Raw genomic sequence first — 12118 nt, forward strand, 5'->3', positions numbered from 1 at the left:
GATTGCACATGAGTTAAAAGGAACCCAAACAAACAAGGCTTTTTCTCATTTAACATTTCGTCAGACATGGCAAATTACAGAAAATGCAAGGGTTAGTGAAGTCACGAGCCTGTTTTTCTTGTTCTTCCGTCCCACAGTGGGCTTGTTTCCAAGAATTTTGGGCGGAGGTGCCTGGGGGGAGATTATTCTGGGTCAAATACAGAGTTGTAGTTTGTGGGACAGCTGGAGTACCTGTTACTGTGATTTGTGCTTAGCCTGCAGTCACCAGGTCAGATCCTGCCACATAGCATAGAAATAACGTGTTTTATCCTTTCACATATAAAATGAATTCTACTGAGCAGGGTAATGGCGCCTATTATTTAAGCTCCATTGAATTGTTTATATTCGAAGTGTTATTGATTTTAGTAGTGGTAACAAACATAGTGTTACTGGTATTGGTAATTTAAACGATGGCTCTATAGTATTATGAATGTTTTGAGTATTTTATTTTAAAGCTAATGATAATTAGTAACTATTAATTGTATGTTATTGCTGGGGTGTTAATCGTTTGTAATCATGTGTCCCGCAATTCAGACCCAAGCCGAAGGCCCGAGTGCACAATGAGGTGAAAACCTGGCAGTATGTGGGGAATAAGACTTTTAGTTCCAGTCCCCCGTTTCTTCTCCAGGCTGCCAAGCCCCTCTCTCTGCTGCATATTCTCTTTGCTTGGCAAGCAAAGGTAGTTCGTGTCCGCATTTCTAAGTTTACATTAGTTATTTTATTAATTGCTTACATTTATTGTTATTTTCCTTTTGCACTTCCCACTCCCTCCTCTGCATCCACTCCCTCTTTGCTCTCCCTGCTTTCATCCTCCGACCATCTTATCCCGTGTCTTGTTCATCCATGCCTACCTATCTCTCTTTCTGTCCCTCTTCTCTCTCACGCCCTCTTACTTCCCCACTCCATCCTCCTTTCTACTTCACTCCTCTAGTTCTCCCTGGCTCCCCTCAAGTACATATACCTATCTACCTTAATTTCTTCCCACAGTCCCTCATTTTTCTCACTCTTCTCGTCGCCTGCCCCCCTTCACTTCACTCCCATTCTGTCCCATCTACGGTAGTCTATTTTTTCCTCCCCTCATCTTGTTTTGATGTATATCAGTTCTCTGTTTTCAGTTTCCGTTTTTTGACCCCCTAGTCTATGTTAACTGTACTACCATTGCCTTACTTTTGGTCCTATGTAAAGTGCTCCCATATCTCTCGTTGATAGACGCTATACAAAACTGTTAAATAATATGATGTATATGTATTTATGTATCCAGTGCATGCTGGGAAGCACTGGCGTGCTTGACACAGCAGTAAATCACGGCACAGCTAGAAAACGTTATCCTGCCAAAATAATGTAACTTGTTGCACACCATTTGCCTATGTCTGATAGTTTGAGCACCTAGAATGAGTTAAGGGGGAAAGACAAGAGACAAGGTATAAGAAAACAACTTCACCAAAATGCATATTTCCCTGGCTACCACTCCCTTCAAGAGGTGATTGTGGTCTAGTTAGTTAACAGTTCCTTGAGTATTCCAGGGCAGCCAGCACCGCCACCTATTCTTACTGCATGAAGTTTTCTATCAACTTCTTGGCTGAGTCCAGCTAGTTGAAATCGGGTTTTTTGCCCATGTCCTTTGACTAGTTTCCTAGTAACCAAGGTGTGCCTTTTCTTCCTCATCCTCCTTCTCTATACCTACAAATCTGCTCTTCAAGCTTTCCTGCCACAGTCTTCACTGCAGTTTTGATGGAATTCGTCCTCTCAGTCAAGTTACTGCTTGGTACATTGATGGAGCACAGAATGGTCCTGTTCTCTTTCGTGCGCCCAGGTTTGTCTTTGGAATTCCCAGACCCTTCCCATGGCACAAGTCAGGGTTGGCGCAGGAGCGTGGAGGGCCCCCACTGTTTTTAGTTTGGGGACACTCCTTGAACTTGCATCCCACATACCTGTCGCACTTAGGGCGTCACCTTGAAGTATACAAAAAAAGTGATGGATTGAATGCTGGAAATAATCTCAGCCACTGAAGCTTACTTGGGATGCATCTCCGTCCATCATCATTTTGCACACCATGCCACCTCAATTTGGCCACTCCCATGTGCAAATCCGTCTTGAACCTTGATGTAACTCCCTAAGTTCCAAGGGTATGCCCAAACTTGGGCCCCATGCTCACTGTTCTACTCGAACAAAACTACACCTGACTGATGAGCTTTATTCAGGGCAAAACCAGCCTGCCTTGGGTTGCTTGTGTTCCAGTTTAGGGAGGACCTGGTCTGGCAGTTCAGACTGTGTGATTGCAGCTGGTTCAAGGCTGATTTGCATATGACTGGTCCAAACAGAGGTGACATTGTGGGAAAAAGAATGATGGGTTGAAATGCTACTCCGAGTGACTGTCCAGTGGTTGGACTTATTTGCAAGCATTCCTCCCATCACATTTTGTGTGTTATATTTTTTTGTACGGCAAGCATGCTTTTAGGGGTCTGCTTCAGATAATAACAGCCCTCATCCACCGTATCCCATTTTTAATGTATCTCTGATATTTGCCTTTAACTTGATATATCACACTGATTAGTCTAAATATAGATGCCATCCTTAAGAGCAAATGTATATTCATTGGCACACCAGTTGTATACACTTTGTCCATTGTGTCAAACTTAATGGTCATTGATGCATGGATTATGCTTTTGAATGCACACTTGCGTAGACATTCATTCTTTTGTGTTCGCAGACAAGATGTAGACGTGCATGTGTGTTTGATTTCCATATAAATGTGTATATAGGGTTACCTCCAACGGCTTGCAGTGATATACAAAAACTCTCTAAATAGTTACATTGTATACGTAGCAAAGACTGTATTTCAGCGTTGACTGTAAAATTGGTGGCTCTTTTTTGTGAGCGGTGTGTAACATCACCTCCTTTGATGTCACTGCATGTGACGTCTTTGCAAATTCAATTTCTAAATTAGTTCCCTCACCATTTTGGTTAGGACTTGCACCCTCACCTTTCCTTTCAGCTCCCTCCCCCATACTTCCCTTGCTTGTGTTCCCCCTCTGCCACTTGTTCCCTGCTACCCCCTTTTGATCCACGGCAGATAGATTTTCTTTGCATATCTTCCTTTCAGATGTTGTATTGCAAAGCAATTGCATGTATATAGCGCTAACTACTCCTGACGAGGTGTCAAAGTGCTTTTTCGGTGAGTAGCATGCTACTCCGGAACCCATAAAGGATTAGTGGTGAATTAATATAGTACAATATGAAAGCAATTTGACCGGTGGATATGTTAGTCTGTTATATGGATTGCGAAGGATAGAAGAGGGAACAGGTTTGCATTTATATAGTGCTTTCTACCCCTGATGAGGTGTTGAAGCATATTTTCGGCACGTAGCATGCTACTCTGGAACCCAAAACGCATTAGTGGTGAAATTGTATAGTAAAATATGAAGTAATTTGAGCGATGGCACCCTCGGATAGTTGTTGCTGGTGGGCTCAGCTCGGTGTTAGCATTGGTCCATGCTGCAGCCCTGTACTCTTCTGAGAAATGCTACAAACCAGAGAAATACTGCAAAATTTCTTCCCATGGGTAGAATCAGTGATGGCACCTGGTGCAGTTTGGTTCAGCACAGACCCCCCCCCCCCCACAGTACCCTCTCGAATCAGTTTAATTTACAATCATCTGCAATCAACGCATCTGCTAACCTACCAGGATCTTGTGCCTATGGCTTTAAATGGAAATATAGTAGTGCGGGTACTCTCTATTTACAGTACCTGCTTGCTCCTGAGAGATGCTGGTACTCTCCCATTATAATGTGTTCCAGCTGTGCTGGGAAGTGCAGGTACTCTCTCCTTCGAATTAAATAAGTGAGGTACTCAGTACGGCACAGGGCCTTCCTATTTAAAGCACCACCTGTTCCCTTCCAGACTCTAAGCACCTTTCTGAAAACGACTATTGGTCCATCTAAGGGGATCAGAGAGTTGGTCTTCTTCTCTCCATGCCTGGAAATTTAAAAATGTTGATGACTTCCCCAGCTCTTACTCCTGCGGAAGTCACCAGCCTTTGGTACTGTTTTTTCACCTCTTGTCTCCATAGGTCACACAGATCTCTTCTACTTAGCCAAGAATGGAAACAAGCTGCAATCTCATCAGCGTCTACAGGGTTCCATTCTCGTGTCTATGAACTAATGCAGGCATTTAGTGGGCTGGGTCCTATCGGTTCTCAGCACCACTGGCAGTTCTAAAAAGTAGGTGCTGAGACAGGTCCTACCAGGCTTTCCATTGTTGCCCTCACCCTCGGGGTAAAAAAAATCTGTACTCTGCCACAGTACCACCTTTCACTGTAACTTCAACAAGACTTGTTATAGCTCTTTCATAGTCTAATCATTTCAGAACTTTTTTTGCAGAAGATATAGCGCGAACTCGACCGGAAGGTATTGGAGTGCTTTACACGAGCACCAGTTACGTTACACAAGGACTTATTCATGTTTTTTATTATTTGATGTTGAGCTTACGCGGAGGGTCAGCTCTAGCCGTTATGCCACAATCTTTCCAAGAAGACATTTTCTATATTATATAAAACGAATGAAAAGTTGGTACTTATTTAGCTTATGGAACTAACAACCATTGACAAAGCCAATAGTCCTGGTTTATTGTAGGTGTACTGTTACTTGTATTATATAACTTATGCAATGACAGAAGCAACAAAAAACCAGACCGGTTGCACACTATGCTAAGCACAGATTTTTACCTAAATGTTTTTAAGCCACGCCTTTAATTACATCGGCCATACCCCTGTAAAAAATCCCGCCCAGTTTTTTCATCCAACTTCAAGCCCTGAACTTATAACTCCCCTGGAAGTCAATTGTGGGCAGTCGATTGGATCTGCATTCAAAGCCCACAGGAAACTAGGCCTTCTTGAGCTCAGTCTGGCTCTGTCCCCCACCAGTGTTTGCTAAACATTGTGATTGACTGAGCCAATATCCTTATTCCATGCAGGGTCACAGCAATAAAAATAATTATAACTCTGGTTGAGGGCCTTTAACATCCGTTACTGCCCTTGGCAGCCGACTTTACTGCTCTATTATGAATTGTTCTACTTTTTTAATACACCATAATAGGTAGAATCCCTCCTTTATCCCATGTCTTTTGATGGTGTTGACTTGCATGGGTTGTTAAGAGTCTGCTTTTGGCAGGAGTCCTAGGCAGGCAGCATTGCTCCTTCCAGTAGAACGCCCACACGCTCTGTGCACCGAGCCATTGGTCTGCCTAGTCATGTGAGAGGGACTTTTAACCAGGAAACAGCATGGGTTCACTGCAGTGAGGGAGCCCGGGATGTCCTTCTTCACGAGATGTGTCCTATCCTTAGCGCGTGAGTAATGCGCGCGCTACAGAAATGTGTGCTCTGTATGTATAGTGTCCTTTCTTTCGACCTGAACACGTCGACGCAGTCTGTCTGTCCACCAGGGGGGCGTGCACCCAGCCGGGAGCCGGCCTCTATGCTGCCCAAGGTGCTGCTGAGGAAAGCTCCATAGCAGCAGGCGCGAGAGCCGAGCGTGACGCAGGTAACGTGAGCGCCGAGGGAGCGCGAGCTGATTAAATGAGCATGCGCAGCTCCAGGCCTACCCGGCTTCTTTTCAAGGCCCCCTGGGGTATTACAGCGAACCCGTTTAAATACTACAGTTATGGCACTTTCATAGATTTACAAGAAAGAACTCCCCCACCAAGGTACTGATTTAGGTCGAAAAAGTTGGTATTTTAACACATGGACTGAAAATGAGAGCCTACAAATGCCAAGGAATTAAAAACCCTTAGGAAAGGTAAGTAATGTCCGAAGCCAAATATTGACTGATTTAGTTGACTCGAAGATGTCCGCTTTCCTGCGCGACTAAGAAGGCAGGCCATATTTAGATACACAAACTTTCAAATCCTCCAAAGTATTGATATTGTTTCTGAATCCTGCAGTGGTAATATGCGTTATAAAATGCAACCTTTAATGACTAATTTCTATAAAATTCCGGTGACGAGCATAGGCAGAGCCAATAGGACTCGCATGTGGGACGTGGGACCCCCTGCCTTTGTCAGAGATTTTTAACTTTGCTGTAGACAGAGCATCCCCAAAACTGTGCAGCATGGCAAAAAAATTGTTTTACATAAAAGGGGTAACCCTGTGTCCCTCAGAACCTGGGTAAGCGTGATTAAAAACAAAGTGGTTCTGTTGGGTGGCAACAAAAATTGCTTTGAAAGAAGGCTAGATCAGCTCATTACACAATGAAGTAAACCTCTCTGAAAACAACTGAAGATCAAATCTTTATATGATTAAAAAACAATCACAATACACAGGAATTTCTTCATTCCGTGACGGCACAAGTTTCAATAAATGGTAAAACATGTGGTAAAAAGTGACTTTTGGTGAACAAAGTGATCAGTGCATTAAATTCAGTGACACATATATATAAATTGTACAAGGGGGAATTTTTGGAAGGCCAAAGTTTTGAGTTAGTGCTCCAAGGAAACAAGAGGTTGCTGTGCAAGTTCCTGTGTATTGTGATTGTTTTTTAATCATATAAAGATTTGAACTTCAGTTGTTTTGACGTAAATAATTAATTTACTCTCTTAATTTCTATGCAGGTAAGTACTTAATCAATAGCAACTCAATCGGAATGAAAAAAGACAGAGTCCGTGGTGTTAGAGTTTCTAAGGGTTTTATTCCTCATAAAGGAATGGTCTAGACCAGGATATCATGTTCTGACCACCACAGGGGTGTCAGAAGGGATAGAGTGCTCTCGTTTATTAACAATACATAGCTTGTATACTTGATTTATACCATAAGAAGTAATGTAAGAGGCGTAACAGCTGAGAGAAGACAAGATAACAGTATACACGTGTTACTAGTACGTAATCAAGAGGCGTAAACTAGGCGTGAATCAGAGGTGTGTGCTAGAAACGTCACTGATAGGTGACGCAAGTGGGTGGCACCAAGGGGTGGTGCTAACAGAATTGTTGCAGTGTCAGCAGAAATCGGAAGCTTGGATGCGCGCGCAGCTGCATGACGTGTGATTGACGGGGTGCAGGGGACTTGACATTTACACTGACGGAAAGAGACAGAAGTCTGGCATGTCAGACCAACTTGTACTTTTATCGTATCTGATATCTGATGTTTAGGAACCATACTATCTGGGCGGAAAGGTCTCTAGGGCAGAAGCTATTCTATGCTAACTGTGGATGCGTGTATAAGCGCCTAAGTGTCTACATGAGAAGCGTGGGGGCACGGGGCCTTCCATGGAAGCATGGTAACAGAGGCTATGAATTTACTTGCATTGAGACAGGTCGGCCCTTTGGCTCTGCAGCTGGAGAGGATGTTTACTGGAGCTAGTAGGCAGGAATGCATTCTCGAGGAGCGGAACAGATAACTCGAAGGTTATAGTCAGTCTTGGCAGAAAGCAGGCTGAGCTGGGCGCGAGGGGCCGCGCTGAAAGTAAGTCAGAGTTCACGGGTACAGAGGTAGCCTGGGCAGAGGCTGTCAGAGTCAGGAAGCCAAAAGAGGCTCGATGGCAGAAATCAGGGCCTACTCTGCCAGAGCAGGGAAACATGTAAAGTGTACTACAAAAAGACGGTGGCATAGCATACTTAGGAACGGACTATGTAATCCATTCAGGGTGGATCTGAAAGAAGACATGTTAACGGTGGACGCAAATGTATTTGCGTCTTCATAGCTGGCACAGGAGGGAAGTTACATGCACTTTAAGCTGGTACATGGAGTCGGTGGGGTACGCGCTAGGGAACATAACATAATTTAATTTTCCTCATTCCCTCCTTGTTCCCTACGGACCCTTCATGAAATATCGATCCTCATGAATCGATCAGTTTGTTCTTGCAACATCATTTGTTCTTCTTTCTTTCGTTTACGTTTTGAGAGAAAACTGGAGTGTTCAATACATGACGTGGCACACAGTCCACAAATCGCTGGCCCACACTGCAGGCACAGGCAGCAACTGAATACTAGGACTAGGCCAATGCCTAGGAAGGATAGGATCTTCCATCCCCAAGCTGTTAACGTTGTCCAGAACCAACCGGACCAAGTCCAGGTGCCTGGATTCTGATGTATCTGATTTGCAATTTTATGGAGACGGGTGATAGCTTGATATACAGATGGTGCGTTTTGTGGTATGAAAACACAGCAACTTGACCCGATGACCTTACAGGCTCCACCTCTATCTGCCAAGATGACGTCAATAACAAGACGATTCTGAAGGACAACAACCCGCATGGCGGACTGCTCTTCTGTTAAGTTACCTAAGGCGGAGGCAGTTTCATTCACTACTGCTTCAAGTGTTCTAGTTAATCTGCGTATTAATTTACTATTCTGAACAGGGCCTAAAAAGAAAAAGAATCCTTTATTAAAGTCGGTGTACTGTTCCCATGCCGTTTCTGTGTAGTCGACAAGTGGGATGTCTCTTCTGGGTCTATTCTTTACTAGATTGGTATTTCTATGGTAATCAGGAGGAGCTAGAAAAACAGGTGGCAGAAGGAATGCAATGTAACAGGTACCATCCCAATCTGGAGGTAGACGTATGTATGCGGTATGACCACAAACAAAGTAAGAGTGACTAATAGCTTTAAAAGACGATTTTCCATGATCACTGAATTCGACCACAGTAGTACATTTACTATGACCTAAGTGTACTGAACCTTTCTTCTTGATACATAATTCACCAGTGACTGGCAATACTGACATAATTGGTAGAACTGGTGCAGCTTCGGACTCGACAGTAAGAATCATAAGGCTAATTGTATAATTACCTAATCCATACACTTCATTTTCTAGATCAGTTCCTATTCTGGTGGGGAGTCCCTCCTTATCTGGGTAACAGACGTCGAGCAGGACCATGTTCAGATTTCCCCAAACCCAGCCCCCATCGAAAACAGCAATGTCAGGATCTAAGGAATTAATTATTTTAAACCATGCTCCGCAGGAGCCATTGTGAGTGAACGGATACGGAAAGAGGGGCAGGGCTCCCTTGTAATTCTGGTAGGGAGGGAGTCGGCCACATATCCAGCAATTTGTAGCATTGTTAGTTTGATGAGAATGATGTAGCATACTAATGAATGTATTGTTGCGCAGCGCAAGTCTGTAGGAAAGCTCGTGTGGAGGTAACTCACTAAAAGTGTGTTCAGCAGATACATTATAGGCAGAATGTTCACGCTTGAAAATAGGATAATAGATGGGTAATACGATGCTGACAACAATAATTAGAATACTAAGAATAAACATGATTAATAGTGTCACTATGCAGTGACTACGAAGTGATTTACAATATGTACGTTTCTTGGCCTCTCTCTCTCTCTCTCTCTATCTCGATCTAGGGGATACATGTCAGAGACTATTTAACCGATTCACCTAGGGGAGGACTTAAACAATTAAACTGTCTGACTTGCTAGATCGTAATTTCATGCGATAATTTTCTTGAGGAGTTTTTTCTCGTTCAGATTCTGTAAAGTCTTTTTGTTCGACACAGTCTTTGGTGGGGGTGGACGAGTCTCGGTCAGGTTTCAGTCCAGAGAATTTTTTTATATGACTCGTGTGGACCCACCCCTTTCTTCCTTCTATTTTCACTGCCGTCCTTGTTGTTAGAAGAACGGTCTTCGGGGACTTCCAGCGGGGCTCCAGCGGACTCTTTCTGTCGAAGTTGCGGACGAACACAAGGTCGCCAGGACGGACGTCGTGTGGCTTTACATCAGTGTTGTCAGGGAAGGCTGCGGCAACCTGTGAACGACATGATTGGAGTGCAGACATCAAGGAGGCAAGGTAATCTGTCAACATGTTACAATCAACATCAGTAATCTTTTTCGGAATGGGCGTCCCCCACATATTCGGTGGTCTGCCAAAGACCACCTCGTACGGGGATAGCCCTGATCTCGAATGGGCGACCATTCTCATGTAGAATAGTGCCACTGGCAGGGCGACTATCCAGTCGACCCCTTTCTCCTGACATATTTTGGCAAGGCGGATCTTTAGTGTCTGGTTATGCCTTTCTACAAGGCCTGCTGCTTCGGGATGTCGGACACAATGGAACTTCCACTGGTATCCCAGTAATAAGGAAACTTCTTTCATTAATGCAGATGAGAATGGCTGACCGTTATCTGAGTACACGACACGAGGCAAGCCGTATCGTGGAAAGAATTCACGAACCAGCTGCTTGGCAGTGGTCGGGGCAGTGTAATCTGAGACTGGGTATGCTTCGGTCCAGCGGGACAGAGCACAAACAATTACGAGAACATATTTAAATCCTCGACAACGGTCCATCTGGATATAATCCATCTGGAGGACTTCAAAAGGGTGATCGGGAGGATGAAATCCACCTTGCTCTACAGGGACGCTTTTTCCTGGATTGAACTGACAACAGATCATGCAAGTACGCACTTTCTGTTTTGCTGCTGCTCGTAAGTGTTTATTGTTCCAGAGATTTTGTAAACTGTCTAACATCGCTTTCTCTCCTAGATGTGCAGGACTATGTGCTGTATTTATCATAACTTGAACCATAGAGTCAGGGAGGAACCATGTAGATTTTCCCTTTGTCATCCAACCTTGATCTGTCTGGATCCCTCCTAGTTCGATCCATTTCTTTATTTCTTCTGGAGTAGCATGTGTCTGAATGTCGATAACATCTAGTGTGGGATCCCTGACTGTCATACAGTTTGTCGGATCTGTTGTCATTGTCGTATCAGTTATCTGAGTGTGGGTCAGTGCTGTATGTTTTGCTGTCTGGTCTGCCAGGTCGTTACCCTGGGAAACAGAATCTGTGACTTTAGTATGTGCTTTACACTTCATGACGGATATGGCTGAAGGCAGATGTATTGCTTCTAACAGTGCTTGAATGAGAGGACCGTGTTGGATTTTGGCACCATGAGAGGTCAGAAAACCTCGTTCTTGCCACAGCATGCCGAAGTCGTGTACGACTCCGAACGCATAACGGGAATCAGTGTATATGTTGACATTTCTGTTCTTGGCTAGAATACAGGCTCGGGTCAGAGCGATGAGCTCTGCCGCTTGAGCAGACAGTGTATCAATACGATGTGTTTCTTTAACTTCAGTTTCAGTGGTCACGGCATACGCGGCCACTAACTCTCCTGTACTTGTTCTCATGCATGAACCGTCCACATAAAGTGTCAGGTCTGGATTTGTCAACGGAACATCTGTTAAATCTCGTCGGGGCTTTGTTACTGCATTAATGATCTCTATGCAATCATGCGGAACTGGATCTGTCATAACTGTAGGTAACAGTGTTGCTGGGTTCAGGATACTGCAACGTCTGATTTCTATGTGTGGCTGGAATAATGTCAATTCGTAACCTGTCAGTCGTGCTATAGTCAAGTGTTGAGTTTGGGTTCTGTTTAAAAGAACCTCTACAGAATGTGGAACTTGTACTGTTAACTGGTGACCTAGAACAATTGAATCGCTCTGTCTGATTGCTAACGCTGTTGCTGCTACTGACTTTAAGCACGCAGGGAGTGCCTGGGCTACTGAATCCAATGTACTTGAAAAATAAGCACAAGGTTTATGTGAACCTGCTTGGTCTTGAGTGAGGACAGATAACGCTGTACCATCACGTTCTGTAACAAAAAGTGTAAACGGTTTGTTGTAACATGGTGTCGCTAAAACTGGTGCTTGGCATAATGCTTTCTTTAATTCCTCAAAGGCTTGTGTATGTTCCTGAGTCCAAGGGAGGGCAGGCGAAGTTGCTGCCTCCTGCGTCGTCAACTGGATGAGTGGTTTAGCTAGAAATGCATATTGAGGAATCCATTGTCTGCAGTACGAGGTGAGGCCTATGAAGGCCCGCACTTCCTTTTGTGTCTGGGGTCGTGGCATATTTACAATTAACTGAATGCGATCGGGAGTGAGCTGTCTCCCCACTTTGGACAGCAAGTGACCCAAGTACACAACTTGCTGAACACAGAATTGTAGCTTCGAAGGAGACACCTTGTGTCCCTTGTCGGCCAGGAAATGTAAAACTGTCAATGATGCTTGTTCACATTCGGGCTCACTTCGTGCGGTGATCAGTAGATCATCGACGTATTGCAGTAAAGCGGTGTTAACTGGCATTTG

The 12118-nt window shown here is 44.2% G+C and overlaps 1 protein-coding gene across 2 annotated transcripts in view; it reads left to right on the forward strand.

Moving 5' to 3' along the window:
* Window positions 1-12118, forward strand: part of INPPL1 (inositol polyphosphate phosphatase like 1) — a 915229-nt gene that overhangs the window by 390801 nt on the left and 512310 nt on the right. Inside the window, exon 1 of one of the 2 annotated variants that reach the window (XM_086933780.1) lies at window positions 5293-5383. The exons of the other annotated variant lie outside the window; for it this stretch is intronic. Within the exon in view, the coding sequence (XP_086789906.1) occupies window positions 5347-5383 (37 nt within the window). The 5' untranslated portion in view covers window positions 5293-5346. Of the gene's footprint in view, window positions 1-5292; window positions 5384-12118 lie in introns of those variants that run through there. 2 annotated transcript variants of the gene reach the window in all.

This window comes from Lissotriton vulgaris, chromosome 8 (genome assembly GCF_964263255.1).
Source record: "Lissotriton vulgaris chromosome 8, aLisVul1.2, whole genome shotgun sequence".
Classification (NCBI taxonomy): domain Eukaryota; kingdom Metazoa; phylum Chordata; class Amphibia; order Caudata; family Salamandridae; genus Lissotriton; species Lissotriton vulgaris.